This window comes from Pseudorasbora parva, chromosome 1 (genome assembly GCF_024679245.1).
Source record: "Pseudorasbora parva isolate DD20220531a chromosome 1, ASM2467924v1, whole genome shotgun sequence".
NCBI classification, from domain to species: Eukaryota; Metazoa; Chordata; class Actinopteri; order Cypriniformes; family Gobionidae; genus Pseudorasbora; species Pseudorasbora parva.
Window position 1 is genome coordinate 7927120 of NC_090172.1, and position 17466 is coordinate 7944585.

At 42.2% G+C, this 17466-nt stretch overlaps 1 protein-coding gene across 1 annotated transcript in view; it reads right to left on the reverse strand.

The window, feature by feature from the left end:
• Positions 1–256: 256 nt before the first annotated feature.
• LOC137040526 (polyamine-modulated factor 1-binding protein 1) overlaps positions 257–17466 on the reverse strand; it is a 319746-nt gene continuing 302536 nt past the window's right edge. Inside the window, exon 29 of the mRNA XM_067416248.1 lies at positions 257–2828. Within this exon, the coding sequence (XP_067272349.1) occupies positions 2826–2828 (3 nt within the window). The 3' untranslated portion in view covers positions 257–2825. The remainder of the gene's footprint in view (positions 2829–17466) is intronic.

Genomic DNA, 17466 nt, shown 5'->3' on the forward strand with positions numbered 1-17466 from the left:
TGATATATGACAGCTCTGAGCGCGCCTGTCTCTGGCTCAGTGCAAGCCAACGCGAAAGCACATTTGAATTTACATTTGAATGAACGTGATGCACTGACCGTTCTAATCACATGTGTGAATGTGTGATCGTAAGTGCGAAAGGGATAAAAAGAAGAAGAATGTATTTATATAAATTCAAATATATTTTATATATGAAATTTCAGATTTTTTTTTTTTTTTTAGCCTATGTAATTTTTTGGCGGCACCCCTGACACAGTCAGGGGGCACCCCAGTGTGCCGCGGCACCCACTTTGAGAAAGGCTGTAATACGCCATAAAATGCGTATCATATGCACGCGAAAAAACAGCGTGCCATAGACACGCCAAAATGAGTTTTGGCGTATACATTCCACGACATTGAACACTCGTACTATTTATACGCATTTTTGTGAGAATACCCTGTTTTTTTTGTAATAATTGTTGTTTTTAGGTGTCTCTTGGAAAATAGATAGCTATTATTCTCTTTGAAATTGCCTTATTAAATAAACTTTAAATCCTTGTTTTTATAGTCAACATTTCTTACAGTTCATGCCTATTTGATGTTATTAGAGAATGTTTGAAGATATGTTAAATAGAACTGTTGATACTGTAGCCTGTTTCTGATTGGATATTATTTTGTTTAACGCGACTTTGCACGCGTTTGTCCTTGGGGTTTAAGGGTAAAATCTGGAAAATCTGATAAGATGATTTCTAGAACCATCAAGATAATCGGGACATAGCTAGGATTGTTGGAAGGGGGGAAATCGGCCCAAAATCAGCCCGATTATCTTTTGGTGTGTCGAGCGAGCGAGCGAAAAGTTCCATCGGAGGAACGCAACATTTTAGTGTGCAAACACAAAGCTCCTTGGAGGAAAACAACGTTTTTAGCGAGCGAATGCAAAGTTCCTTGGAGGAACACAAAGTTTTAGAGCGCAAACGCAAAGTTACTCGGAAGAAGGCAAAGTTTTAGTGGATGAGCGCAAAGTTTTTGGGGGAAACGCAAACATTTTGCGAACGAACAAAACGTTTTTTGGGGAAACTCATTTAGTGAGCGAATGCGTTGACTTATTATTTTTCCTCCTATATCATATTTTTAGGTCCCTTTAGGCAGAGGTGGTAAAAGTACTCAAAAGTTATACTTGGATGAAAGTATATATACCTAAATAAAAAAATACTCCAGTAAAAGTAGAAAGTCCTCCATTCAAACATCACTTGAGTAAAAGTACAAAAGTATCAGATTTAAAACGTACTCAAGTACCGAAAGTAAAAAGTAAATATTCAAATTAACTGTAAATATCAATAATTAAGCAGATAAAATCTTTTCGGACTGATATGCAATGCTTTAATTGAACAAATGATAAGATTAGATACTGCAATTAAGAATTTGTTAGATTTGCACTTAATACGAGACAATGAAGCACCATAACGCAGTATGGGGGTTAAACTTAAAATAGACGTGTTCCATAACATTAGCTCCATAAAACAGATGAGGAGCAAATACTAATAACTAATTCAAAATTAATTCAAAAGCCATAACCCCAATGACATATTACAAAACAATTAGTTAATAGTCATGTGCCTCAACAAGTAAAGTCATAATATAATTTTGCCAATTGTTACGATTAATGATTAATTAAACAGACAACTGAGAGTTGGAATGCATGGCTTTGAATACATGAGTTTACATTATTAGTTAATGTAATATGTTATTAGGGAATTAATGATGTCATATTTAATTAATAGCAATTCATATATTACTTAATCTATTAATCATAGAGAATGTTCATTAGTTGCTGATGCAGTAATCATTAATAAATGGTTTAGTTCTTCATTAGTAATACATTAACTCATGATTATCTGTGCATTAGTTAGGCATGCATTATAATAGTGCACCTGTATTGTAAAATGTTACCGATGTTTTCATAGTAAATTGTGTGCCGCAAAATAAAAAAGTTGGGGAAACACTGAGCTAACGTTAGTGTAGCAAACCTGACTTGTCAGCTTTTCCAAGTCTATACCCGACTGGATCATCCATGACCAACCAGACCGGTTTGGAAATCAAGTGTAATAAATACTTAATACTTGGAGCGGGCATGGGGAAATGTATTGGAGTAAAAAGTAAACTTAGCCTTTAATATTGTAGTGAAGTAAGAGTAAAAGTAGATGCAAATAAAATATACTCAAGTAAAGTACAGATCCCCAAAAAAAATACTTAAGTAAAGTATCAAAGTATTTTTACTTGATTACTTACCACCCCTGCCTTTAGGTGCTCTGTAATCATGTCAGGTTATACTGAAACACCATATATAAAGGTAGAAGATGAGAAAAAAGTGAAATTACAGTGGGACATCTACCCAAATGTGAAGAAGTTGGAAAGTTGACATGAAATATTGACATTAACAAAGGAAAAATGTTAAACAGACGCTTTCAGCAGATATAAAGTGTTTTTCGTAAAATAAAGTAATGTTTTTTATAAATATAATAAAACTAAAGACTTTTCGGAGATATAAAGGATGCAATGCTACTCTATAGTTACTCAAGACTGACATGATTGACTGAAACTTTGTGTGATACCCCCTTTAAATTTGCAAGTTCAGTAGATCATGCGGTCGAATGCGGAGTCTGATCTAACGTGTGCATTTTTTTGAGATTTTCCAGACCTCTAAGCTCATTGAGTCAGTGTTTCAGAAAGGATCCAAGAGCCAGTCGGATTGCAGAAAACAGTTCTGTAGCCATCCATGTCGTTCCAGACGCTGGCACTGACGGCAGGTGGTCAGGACATGCTTTCTTCTTCCTCTTCCTCTTTCTTCACTGTGAGAAGCAAACAACAATGAAATGTATTTACAGCCATCTCATAAACAAGGTAATTACTGATCCAACAGGCTTCTCCAATTAACTAAACAACCATTATGTCCATCATAATTACTCGAGTGTGACATAAGCAAATACATTTTCATATGCAAACAAGCTTTCATGCTTATATTCTTTTCAAAAAGCGTCTCTCTCTCTCTCTCTCTCTCTCTCTCTCTCTCTCTCTCTCTCTCTCTCTCTCTCTCTCTCTCTCTCGTTTCTTTTCATGTTAGAGAGCACTGAGGGTCTGCATGGAAGACGAAAGGTCAAAGGCTACTGGTGATATCTACGCCAAGTTCCCTAAATATAATGAGCACTCTCATTCTTGAACAGCTCATCAAGGTTTTTAGTCGAGCCTTATGTTCTCTGTGGAAAACAAATTCAGCTTATTAGCCAAGTATGCATCTCCTGTCTCTGTGGCCGCATGTAAATTTCACCCTTTATTTAAGGAGAAAATCACCGTTCCATGTATTCCCCAAACTCTTCGCCGTCTCCGTCGGACAGCTTAACATATACAATGGGCTTGTCGGCAACTTCAGCAGCATGGCTAATGCGAGACCTTTTGTGCGGTTTAATTCCAGAAGGATAAACAGGCTTTGCGCATGCAAAATTATTCAAACTCAGATAATTAACCAGGGAAACAATCAGCTGTATGAATAATAATCCGCAGTGGTAGACATTATAACTTTTGAGCATGAGAATAAGATGGATGTGAGTACCTTTGGGCATGAGCTTATCAAATAAAGCTTGGTAAATGTACCCTGAATGAAATGAGTCAATCATTTTAATGTGTGAGAGAAGCCCTGAGGAGAACAAATAAGCAATCACTGCATCACGCAGGGCGAGCAAATGAACCTGCTGCACAATTAGGCAGGGTCACATTCAGCGAGGGCTGCAAGCACTCCATGTGCTAATGAGCTCTGTGTGTGTCAGGGAAAGGGGGATGGAGAGGGAGAGAGAGAGAGAGAGAGAGAGAGAGAGAGAGAGACAGTTGCCGCCTGAATAAAGAGCCTACAACCAGAGCACTCAGGGTGGTATAGATAGCACTTCATTAAGGACACTTTCACACCAAAGCTTTTGGTGCGAACCGACGTCGATTTGATGTCAAAGTTCAGCTTATTTGGTTATAAAGAGCAACCGAGTTCTCTTAAAAAGTGGTCTGGGGTGCAATTTATTTGAACTGAGGTACGGTTCACAGTTGGTGGGAACAGTCTGTCTCAAGTCACAGAAATGAACTACTAATGCAAGTGCGCTTTTCTTCATTTAAAGATTTGGTGACGAATCTAAAGTGACAAAAACATGAATCAAAATGGAAAAATGTACCAGTGGTAAACCGCAGGCTCTAGTACTCTCAGTGCTACTGCCGGTGATGACGCCAGCATGCTGGGGTTTCGATTCAAAGGCAAAATGTGAAAAGAGACTAGTGGGGTCAGTGGTGACGTCAAGTCTGGACATTTGAAATATTAAACAAAAGCTCAGTGTAAAGTGTGCGGTTCTGGCCACATCCGTTGAGCTTGAGACAAACTTCAGGAATTGTAAAGGATTTCTTTTTTTCATCAGGCAGCCATTGAAGTATTCTTTAGTTTTGACACGAACACTTAGTGCGAAGTAGCTTAGCATGTACTACACACGCACATTGGAAACATGTTAAAAAAAAGAGTTTTCTTTTACAAGAAAATAGTCAGCTTTTTTACTTCAAAATTTCACATTTAATTCGATGTGTTACTCGCCATTTCTTTTTAATGAACTCTTTCATCACCAGTGTTTTTTGAAAAAAGTTGCCTGATAACCAACATTTTTTTATCATTTTCATGGCCCCAGAATACTTTGTTGTATGAATATCTGAACATGAAATATATCAAAAGAAAGAACAGATGCTCTGCTTAAAAAAAAAAAAAACCTAGCTTCATTTTTTTTATTAGCACTTGAATGCGGGTACGTTCCATAAAAAAGCAACATATTGAACAGCATTTTTTTTATACTACAACATGTAATGTAATGGCGGAGAAGAGTTATCTTATAAATGAAAGAAAATTCCACCAATGGCAGGGAAAGAGCTAATTGTGAAATTTACGGGCAATTTGCAGTGAAAATTGTTTCTATACCAATGTCAGAGTTGTTGGCATCTCTAATCCCATTCCAACGTATTTGCGCTAATATGGGCTTCTTGTATTGTCGCCTCTCAGTTTGATGTTGTTTTTGCTCCATCTCTGACTTTGGGCTGCTGTTGCCACCTTGTGGTCCAAATAATTAGTAATAATCGAGGTGCATATGCGAGTTAATGAAATCTGTACACTGAAAAAAAGTGCATTGGATTTACATTATTTAATTGTGTACATCGGTGCCACATTAATCAATTGTGTTAAACAATCTTAATTTGTTCATGTAACTTCAACATTATGGAATGAATACATTTTAAGTCACTCAATTAAATAGTTTCAAAGTGAAGTCCCTGTAATGATTCATCCACTTCAATAACATATACTTTAACGTTACACAACAAAATTATAATACTGCTTAGTAGTTAACAAACTTTTAGCTTGCAATAGCACACATTAGCATCCTAAATGCTAAGGATTAATGCTAAGCTCCTTCAGCAAAGCCATTATGAGTCCACAGCCTAAGCAAATGGACCACTCTTCTTCACAATGGACCCTCTGTAATTTAAATTGTTCTAACAATTCCAAAATAATTGAATATTAAACTCTATAAAATGCAATCAAGTCTCCCCCTTTCTCATTTTGCTCAAAAATACATAAAAAACACTTTTATATATAAAATAATAAAATTTACTCGCTCTTGCTCGCGCTTTAGCCATTTGCAAATCATGCAGGAACTAACAAACCCCGTCCAGTTTCAGTTAATGCAACACAAATCATTCATGTAACAACACAAAGGGATTAAGTTTGACTTCAATGTGACATATTTAAGTGTATTGAACACAATAAAATTAAGTTTGGACAAAATGTATAGCAATTGTGTTGCTTTAGCTCATTTTAATCAAGCAATTTGAACAAGCAGTAAAAATATTTTTTTTCAGTGTATGTGCGTAGCCTACATGATGGTTTTGACCAGCCGAGAACTGTGAAGAGCTTATAAAATGTGTAAAGGAGTCAAAACAGCAGCAGGAATCCCTCCAACACACACAAATGAAGATCTGCAGCGAGATGACGCGGTTCTGACGCCTGCACCAAAATGTGATGGGCAACATCACAACTATGACTAAAAAAAAGAGCATTGTGTTCTTTTTAGGGTTTAATCTTGTCATATTATCTCATTTTTTGGTTCGTTCATGGCTTTGGTCCGTGTTGCGTTTATATTTCCTTCGAACCCACCAGAGTTCATTTGGAAGCAGACAGAGATCCATCTTTTCAGCGGTCTCGGTCCTCTTGTTTGATGCACACCAGGGTAACTTCAGATGGCAGCGTTCAAACTTATTCAAATAAACCGCACTAACAGAGCAATCGCGATCTAATCAAAAATGCCAAATGTGAACACACCCTCAGTCCCCTTAAAAACGTAGAAATCGTAGCCAGGCACTGTGAAGCCATGCTCCAGCTGTCTATAATGAAAAACACAATTGTTGATGATAATGAGAGATAGATATATGATTTTCAACAGTTTTGTTTGTTGCTGCTTTCACGTTATAATGGTACGATGAAAATGACGTCAAGTTCTAACCAAAGAATGAGCAGTCCTCAAAATGGTAAATGGACTGAATTTATACAGCGCTTTCAACAGACCCATGGCCATCCAAAGCGCTTTACATCTTCTCACATTCACTCATTCATTCACTCATTCATTCACTCATTCATTCACTCATTCATTCACTCATTCATACACCGATAGCAGTGTCAGCCATGCAAGGCGCCATCCAGCTCGTTGGAAAAATGATTTGCCCAACCACAACAGACGCCCATTTCTTTTTTTCTTTTCCAGTTTGGCAAACAGCTTGCAAGGGCTTGTTTGACTTTGTGCTGTACTATTTAAATTTTGCATACCAATTAGCGGTGTAACGGTACACAAAAATGACAGTTCAGTACATACCTCAGTTTTGAAGTCATGGTTCGGTATGCTTTTGGTACTGCAGTGGAAAAAACGCTGCATTCTTTCGGTACATATGCTTACCGAACCGAGAAGGACGTCAGAATCAGGTGATTGATCACCTAGTAAAAGCTGTCAATTGAAAGTAAACTGACGGATGTCGCAAGGTCTGCGTAGGCTTTTACCGGAGATCTCACTGAGGTCACTGTACAATGTGACAAGCAACAATCACAAGAGACAAAAAAGCAGATTAAGTGGGAAAACAGCCTAAAATTCAGACTGATAAGAGACACTAAGAGAAGGAGATGACGTGCAGAAGACACAAATGACGCTGGATGAGGCTGACAGACAGCCGGTAATAAGGGCAGTTAGCAGCAGACAAACACTCAGGTACGCCAGCCTCACCACGAGGCAACCGAACAGGCCCCATGGCGCAAGCTTTCAAAGCAAAGTCAAAGTTATTAAGTATTCAATCATATAAAAGGGAGAGGAAGGCGTGAAAGGTTGCGGACCAAAGCACTTTTGCTCCAGTGCATTAAGAGGCTATGCAGCCGCTCCAAGTCTGCGTGAAAAGAAATAGATTGCCTCCCCAGAAGATGGCAGCTTCCCTGTATCCCCCTCCTTTTTTGCTCTTTAATAACTGCAATCTGCTGTGAAAATCTAATCCCAAGTACCATTTACGCTGCACCCAGATAACTTCTGCTTGGAAAAGCGTACAATATGAATATTTCATTCCCTGATATCCAAATAAACATGGCAGGCTTTCCATCAATCAGGGGACGCTGCAAGAAGTGAACTGGAAAGTGGAAATTGCTAATGAATAGCAAGGTTTGGGGGGGGGGGGGGGATTTCTTGTAAAAGCGTCTGTTTTAGTTCTCTTCAAAAATGTATACATTTGCAAAAAAGAAAAAAAAAAGCTCAGAGCGCAGTGATAAACATCCCCCCGATGATCTTGATCAAGGCCTGCCATTAAACACGTCCATATGCCCTCCTCCGCAGCACTATAAACACGGCCATCTCTCTCTGATGGAGCGACTGAGGCTATTATAAGTTATTTATCACAACAAATCAAGCAGTGATACAGTTCTGTATTTACTAACAGCCGAATCTGCTCATCCAAAGGATCAAGCCCCTCTTCCCTTCTTGCGAGAGTCCATCCATATGCATGATGCCCTGTTCCGGGCTGTATGTCAGGTCTCAGCAGATTTGTAAGGCCACACCTGGCCTAAGAGCTCTAGTAATGACACTTAATGAAAGCTGGGAATCCATGCATGCAGAAGGAGCCTGGCATGTCATAAATAAACCAGACGACAAGCCATTTCCTGTCTATTTCTTATCTATTTATTTGTATTTACTCGGTCTCTCTTAGAGTCCAAGATACTTGGGGTGTCCTTGAAGAACATTAGTTGAGCTTCACTTGGCTAAACTTAGCAAATGGGTAGTGTGTTTGTTGTTTGTCCTTTCTAGTGGTTTCACAACTGTCAACAAGAATGTACATGCACAATTAAAGGGATAGGTTACACCAAAAATAAAATTCTCTTGTTATTTACCCTAATATGTTATTTCAAATCTTTGTTTTTTTTTCTATGAAAAGTTTTTTTTATAATATATTGGTCCATCTTTTAATTTTTATTAGACTCCAGATCGGAAAGTGCGTTTTTTCACCGAGCACATTCTCTACCGTCCGAGCGCGATGCACTGAAGCTCACTCTCGCTCATGTCTAAGGGAAATCATTAACACCATCAACGCTTACAGTACATGTGTTTTATTGAACTAAATACATTACAATCGGATAAAACGAATACGCAGGTTACTTTTCTGAACAAGAGCACTCCCGAGTCCGTGCTCTTCACACTGTTCACGTGGATCGTGAGATTTGTGACAGTTCGGCACACACACACAAAATACCGGCAGTTCAATAGGGAAACACGCAGCTCTTAAAGGGGCCCTCTTGTGGAATATGGACTTCCTCCAAGTATGTTGTGGTGCTGGTGCTCTCATACGTCCGCATTATCATTATAAATCAGCGACAGACAAGGGAGCCCTTTTTCTTCAGAACCTAAATTTTTGGTCTGTTCATGCTAAGGCAAAATACAGATATTGTCTTAAAAGTAAAGCATTCTTGGTGTTTTTGTCATATTGCAATAGCCTGTTTAACGTTAACAAAATCAAAGCTGGTGCAGTATGTTAATAGAGATAGGTGTCAAAATAACATATTACATGCTTTGAATTCCTTACTTACTTGGACTCGAGCCCAGAGACATCAGACTTGACTTGGACTCCAGCTCAGAGACTTGTGAGCATCTCTGCCTGAACGCAACACGGACCAAAGACGTGTAAACAAAACAAAAACAGGACAAGATTTTACCCTAAAAAGGACAGAATGCTCAAGCACAACTTTTTTTTTCTCGTCATACCCGTGATGTTGCCAATCACATTTCGATACAGGCTTCAGAACGGCATGTACTCGCAGCAGATCTTCGTTGTGTGTGACGGATGGATTCCTTACACATCATAAGCTCTTCATGAGTTCTCAGCTGGTCCAAATACCATCATATGAAGGCAGTAGTGCACCGTGGGGTTTCAGTCAGGGCCTTCACTAACGATCAACACACCCCATGCCGCCTCCATTACAACACCACACACACCAATACATAAAGAATACAATCTGTATATACTACTGTTATGAACCTCGCCTTGAAAGTGCTCATTGGGAAGGGGGCATGCAACATAAAAGGACACGTGAGACAAAAAGACAATTTAACTATTTATTGATACCACTGCACTCACATGTAACCGTTTAGGCAACTGGTGAAATGAAACAAAATCAACTCACTGGTACAAATACTCTTCAAAAACACAAACCAACAATTCCTGTAGCTCAACCAGTAGAGCGTGGCGTTAGCAACGCCAAGGTCATGGGTTCGATTCCCAGGGAAAGCAAGAACTGACAATAATGTAACAATGTGTACCTTGAATGCAATGTAAGTCGCTTTGGATAAAAGCGTCCGCCACAAGCCTGCAGTCTCCCTCTCATTTACTGAAGCTTTCGCGCCTCGATCGCCCCCCGGTGACCGGTCCCAGTATAGCCGCCCCTCTGTGATTTCTAATGGACGCAAGGCAAACTAAATAATAAAATTTCACTTCAAAAAATGTTCCCCAAAGTTAGTTTATGTCACTGAAGGCAGTTATCATCACGATGATTTCATTTCAGGTGTTCGTTTTAAAAATAAGTTTACTTTGAGTTAGTTATTTGATGCTATAATAACGGGGGGTGTGACGTCATGATTGACAGCTGAGACTGACGTCTTCTCTGAGTGAAGTTGTCACTGAGGCACTAACGGACTTTTTTCGAAATTTTTGGGAGCAGATTGGAGCTTTAGCTTTAATTTCTACATTTCCATAACTGTTTATTTCACACCAACATAATTAATTGTTTTGCATCTACGAGAGTGTGGGCGGGCTTTTGATATCGCGACTGTACTTCCTGCTCTACATCCTGCGCTCTACTGCGCAACTCCGGTCCCGAAATCGCTACTGCGCAGACTCGGTCCCAAGATGTCAGCGTCGTCCACCCCCGCCTGAAAGCTTCAAATTTGCTAAGCGGAAACGGATGATGTCGAGTCGTCCATATTTTTTTACGGTCTATGGCCCGCCAAATGCGTAAATGTAACAAAAATATCAAAAGAAACAGAAAAAAAAAACACACCGTAAACGGTTTGACATCAGGATGCGCACAAAGCTCATTAGAACACAGCCCGTCATCTGCAGCGCCCATAGCTTATATCACATAGATCGCTCACAACACGCGAAAAGTTCAAATAGCTGTTGAGATCAGCGGAGGGGTACACATTGCTGGGCCTCTGGGGCGTATTATCACTACACATTAAAATTTCATTGGCTGATGACCCACGTCAGTCAAAGTTATGATACAATGAAAAATGTCATCTTCAACGGAAGGCTAGCCATACTACTAGTGCTGGTCCACGGAGCTGTGATGCGTTTAGATGAGGACAATATAATAGTCATGTGCCTCAACAAGTAAAGTCATAACATAATGATACCTTTGCAAATCATTAGCTAACGATACATTTAAGCAGACAACTGGAAGTTGAAATGCATGGCTTCAACCCGTTGTGGTAATTAACACGTTCATTTACATGATTAGTTAAGATAATATGTTATTAGGGAAATAATACATGATGTCATGAATGAATTCATATATTATTAAACCAATAATCATATATAATCTTCATTAGTTGCTGATGCAGTAATTCATGAGTTCTTCATGAGTCATACATTAACTCATGATTATCTGTGCATTAGTTAAGCATTAATTAATGCATATTAGTGCACCTGTATTGTAAAGTGTTACCAGAAATGCTTCTCATTGGATCAAAGCATTCAATAGCTAATTCAAACATTTCATCCGTTACAATAAATAAGTGCTCTGTTCTAGCCTGACAAGCAAGACCCACATCAAGATGTTTGGTGTGGAAACTCACCATTGACAGCTCAATCCGAGGGGCGGGATAAACGGTTGTCTTTCGAACTCCCTCTGCACGCGATAGGATAGCGCTACAACCAACCAGAGCCACGAAGGTGAAGTTGACAGTTTAAACTTTCACCGTATCCAGTCGGCAAAACTCTGAACACATCTTCCCTTTTTAAGAATGACTTCAGTGCCGTTCTTTGTTCTTTTCTCAGAGAAAAGCTTAACTCCAAGTCTTCCAGAGTCGCTGTCAAAGCTGATTCGAAAGACCGCCGTTCGCCATTTTCTGTGTTTACTAGAAGCACGCAAACGCAACTCGGCCGTCATTATGCTAAGCCCCGCCCACCGACTCTATACACGATGTGATTGGCCTGACCAGAGTTTGGTTTTTACAGCTCAGAAGGGTATTGAGAGTTGCTAGACGACACTTAAAGCAGATTAGATTTGCTGCCGCTAGGGTGCGTCTAGATTTCTAGGCTAGCTCTGTCCCTCTGTCTAATCAGGTTAAAATTTTGGGTGCCACCCTTGACAGTACTCTGTCTTTTGAAGCATTCCATCACATTAGGAATATTAATCGGTTGTGTCCTGTTCTTTCACTCCAGAGCACTGTTACTCTTGTGCATGTATGCTCTTGTAACATCACAAATTGACTACTGTAATGCCTTGTTTTATGGGCTTCCTTCAAAATCTCTTCATAAATTATAGTTCATACAAAATGCAGATGCTCAAGTTATTACCAAAACTTCAATTTCTGAACATATTACTCCTGTTTTACAAAATTTGTATTGGATTTCAGCTGAAATTTAGGTATATTTCAAAATTTTAATTTTAATTAATAAAGCACATAATAATTCCTCCTTCATGTCTTTTTGATCTTCATCTAAACACACCCTTCCCGCACTCTAAGATCAGCTTCTGCACTTACACTTGTTCTTCCAAACTCTAGGACAACTTCCATGGGGTCACAAGCTTTTAGCTACGTGGCTCTCCTTTATGGAATTTGCTTCCTGTAGAAGTTCACAAGAGTTCAAGTCTTCTAGTTTTCCAAACTCGTCTTAAAACTAATTTTTTTTAGGCAGGCTTTTAGTGATTTTAACGTTATTGTCATCAGTTCTGTATTTGTTTAATATTTGATGAAATTATTATTATTTTTTGTGAACTTTGTAAGGTGTCCTTGAGTGCCAGTAAAGGTGTCCATAAATAAAATGTACAATAATAATATTTAGAGATTTGAGCAAAATACAAAAATGTAAGTTACTGACAGTCTTCATGTCCACAAAGATCTCCAATGGACTACAAAAGACATATGCACTATAAAAAAGTTGGTAACACTTTATTTTAAGGTTCAGTTATTAATTATTTACTAGCTGCTTATTAGCATGCATATTAATAGGATATTGGCTGTTTATTAGTACTTATAAAGCACATATTAATGCCTTATTCTGTATGACCATATTCTACATCCCTTAATCCTACCCAATACCTAAACTTAAATGCTACAAAACTACCTTACTAATTTAGCCTAGAAATCTAGACGCACCCTAGCGGCAGGAAAACTAATCTGCCGCGAGTGTCGTTTAGCAACTCTCAATTCACTTCTGAGCTGTAAAAGCCAAACTCTGGATGGCCCAATCACATCGTGTATAGAGTCGGTGGGCGGGGCTTAACATAATGACGGCCGAGTTGCGCGTGCATGCTTCTAGTAAACACAGAAACTGGCGAACGAACGGCAGACTTTCGAATCAGCTTTGACCGCAACAGACTCTGGAAGACTTGGAGTTAAGCTTTTCTCTGAGAAAAGAACAAAGAACGGCACTGAAGTCATTCTTAAAAAGGGAAGATGTGTTCTGAGTTTTGCTGACCGGATACGGCGAATGTTTAATCTGTCAACTAGCTCTGCTTCACCTTCGTTGCTCTGGTTGGTGTAGCGCTATCCTATCGCGTGCAGAGGGAGTTTGAAAGACAACCGTTTATCCCGCCCCTCGGATTGAGCTGTCAATGGTGAGTTTCCAGACCAAACATCTTGGTGTGGGTCTGGCTTGTCAGGCTAGTACTAACTATTAATAAGCAGTAAATTAGGATTTTATTGAGGCAAAAGTCATAGTTAATAGGGAATATGTGTTCCCCATACTAAAGTGTTACCAAAAGGTTTAAAGCCAAACTTAATGACCACATATCACTGACACCAAACTTGACAGAGAACATGTCAGTCATCATTTGTGTTCCAAGGTGGTCCTAGACGGTTGGAACAACATGAGAAACATGTTTAATTTTAGGCGAGCCATTTCTATACAGGAGAGCTTGCAACCCCACAACAGCCTGAATGCATTATTAGTCAAGACACTTTCTGGGGTAACGATACCAGCTCTTCTACTTCTATTTGAAGAAAAAAAATCTGAAGTAGTATAGCTCTGCAAAGTCAGACCCTGAGCAGGTCTCAGATTCTCTTGATCATCAATAATGGAATAAGGTGGCATGTGGAGCAGGTTCTGGACCTTCAGAACAAACAGGGAGCAGAATGGATTCAACCCTGCAGGACGGGCTCATCAGCACGGTCAACAATGCCTGAATGATTGGGTTCAGAGCGCTAGCTCCAGGCCTCGGCTTCTACTATGCCAAAAGTTCTCCAATCATCTCTAAACTTTTCCTTTCCAATTTCACAAGTGTGAATCAGATCAGACCCTATTACAGAGGATAAGCCTGTACCTACAGAGCCGGATCACTCGGCAGCAAGAGGACAGGCTCTCCAGAATGAGATGGCTAATGGTGACACGAACCTTCAACTGCAGTTATAGGACACCTTTTCTCTGCATCTGATAGAAATACCAACCTAATCACAACAAAGACGGTCTCGCTGATGCTATGCATGAGTACTAGATAACAGAGAATAGAAGAAGAGAGAAAAAATAATGAAAGGGAGAGGTGTAATAGGAAATGGCCAGCATTGGGTCATTCAGGAATTATAAGAGAAGGAGAAGAAAGATCAAACTGGACAGGTGATTTGAGGCAAAACCTGCATATAAGACCTGTTTATAGGGAAGATTGAGGGCAGACTGTGGTACGGCCTGTTAGTCACAAAGGTGAACGTTAATATTCACTCAATACTGACTGTAACTAGACGAGATTCTGCGGTTTCCATGAAATACACTTGATCGTTGCAAATAAAATAGCATGATTTTTATGAACACATAAAAAATACAGACAAATGCAACTGCTAAATGATAGATGCATATTTTTTTTTTTACAGTGTAAAGGTCATTGCACACTGAGTCCAACATTTTTGCACGTTAAAACAAATACGACCTCACGTTGTGTCAACCACATGTACACACTGCTTCCTAAACTTTTGTCCGTCATAAAAATTCGGATCAGGTTTCTGTGTTTTTCGCATCTGTAGCAACATTGGCGTCGGAATCACTGTATGTGGGCGGGACATGACTCAAACATTTTTAAAGACCAATGATATTTGACCCACTCACTATCGTCTCTAATTCAGCATGTCCGTTTACCTACTCCTAACTGATAAACACTTATTTAACAAGTTAGACGCTTTATTTTCCCTTCTCTAAAAATGTACTTGCCAATCTGATATGTGATGGGAAAAGTGTCACGTCACAGACAAGGGAAAATGGTGCGAGGACTCAAGTGCAGGAGAAGGATTATTTATTTACAAAAACAAAACATAAAACTCAAATCAACAACCCACGAGGGGGAAAAACACAAAATAGACTAATAAAATATAAACTTAAACAAACCAACAGAATCACGGGGAGGACGGAAGACGCAGACATTACACAAGGATCCAACACAGACTGACAAACACAAGGAGATTATAAAGGGAACAAACAAGGCAGATAATGAGGGAGAACAGGTGGGGCAAATTAACCAATAATCAGATAACAAGGGGGAGGGAACTGACAGGGACACGAGCACATGCTCAACATAACAAAACCCACAAGTGCACACAAGACAGGACAGGCATGTGACATTACCCCCTCCTTAAGGAGCGGCTACCAGACGCTCCACTAGGGACGGGAGGGACAGACCCGGGCGGGATGGGAGGGACAGACCAGGGAGGGACGGGAGGGACAGACCAGGGGGGCACGGGAGGGACAGACCAGGGGGGCACGGGAGGGACAGACCAGGGAGGGACGGGAGGGACAGACCAGGGAGGGACGGGAGGGACAGACCAAGGAGGGACGGGAGGGACAGACCAAGGAGGGACGGGAGGGACAGACCAGGGGGGCACGGGAGGGACAGACCAGGGGGGCACGGGAGGGACAGACCAGGGGGGCACGGGAGGGACAGACCAGGGGGGCACGGGAGGGACAGACAAAGAAGGTACAGACAAGGGAGGGGTAAACAAGGGAGGAACAAGGAAAACAAAAAGTTCAGGAGGCCATGGTGGCACACAAAGTTCGAATGACCAGGGCGGCCCGCCGAAGTCGGGAGGCCCACCGAGTTCAGGTGGCCGGGGCGGCCCGCAGAGTTCAGGCGGCCAGGGCGGCATGGGTAGAGCAGGGCGCCAGGGAGGCGCGGTGAGAGCAGGACTCCTGGGTGGTGCGGTCAGTGCAGGGAGCGCCAGGGAGGTGCGGTGAGAGCAGGACGCCTCAGCGGCGCGGTGAGAGCAGGACGCCTCAGAGTCGCACGGAGAGCAGGACGCCTCAGCGGCGCACGGAGAGCAGGACGCCTCAGCGGCGCACGGAGAGCAGGACGCCTCAGCGGCGCACGGAGAGCAGGACGCCTCAGCGGCGCACGGAGAGCAGGACGCCTCAGCGGCGCACGGAGAGCAGGACGCCTCAGCGGCGCACGGAGAGCAGGACGCCTCAGCGGCGCACGGAGAGCAGGACGCCTCAGCGGCGCACGGAGAGCAGGACGCCTCAGAGGGGCACGGAGAGCAGGACGCCTCAGCGGCGCACGGAGAGCAGGACGCCTCAGCGGCGCACGGAGAGCAGGACGCCTCAGCGGCGCACGGAGAGCAGGGCGCCTCAGCGGCGCACGGAGAGCAGGGCGCCTCAGCGGCCCAGGGAGAGCAGGGCGCCTCAGCGGCGCAGGCAGGGCGTTGGGGAAACTTCTCCAGTCCAGCAGTATCCACCGGCACTGGGACCACCGGAATACGATCTGCTGGCATTGGGACCACCGGAACATGATCTGCCCGAACTGGGACCACCGGAACACGATCCACCGGCACAGGGACCACCGGAACACGATCCACCGGCACAGGGACCACCGGAACACGATCCGCCGGAACTGAGACCACCGGCACACGATCCACCGGAACTGGGACCACCGGAACTGCCTCCGGGGCTTCGGATAAAGCCCTGTGCTCCTTCCACGCATGCAGGACTGCCACCACAAAGCATCCCATCACAACCCTCCAGGCCGTTTCCGGACTCGGGACCACCGGAACGGAGTCCACCGGCACAGGGACCACCGGAACACGATCCACCGGCACAGGGACCACCGGAACACGATCCACCGGCACAGGGACCACCGGAACACGATCCACCGGCACAGGGACCACCGGAGCACGATCCACCGGCACAGGGACCACCGGAGCACGATCCACCGGCACAGGGACCACCGGAGCACGATCCACCGGAACTGGGACCACCGGAGTGGTGGATGACACCCTGTGCTTTTCCCAAGCATGCAGGACTGCCACCACAAACCCTCCCATTACGGCCCTCCAGGCCATGTCCGGACTCGGGATTCCCGGACTCGGGACCCCCGGAACTGGCACCGAGGGAGAACTTCTCTGCTGAGTCCTCATTCTAGGTTGGATCCTTCTGTCACGTCACAGACAAGGGAAAATGGTGCGAGGACTCAAGTGCAGGAGAAGGATTATTTATTTACAAAAACAAAACATAAAACTCAAATCAACAACCCACGAGGGGGAAAAACACATAATAGACTAATAAAATATAAACTTAAACAAACCAACAGAATCACGGGGAGGACGGAAGACGCAGACATTACACAAGGATCCAACACAGACTGACAAACACAAGGAGATTATAAAGGGAACAAACAAGGCAGATAATGAGGGAGAACAGGTGGGG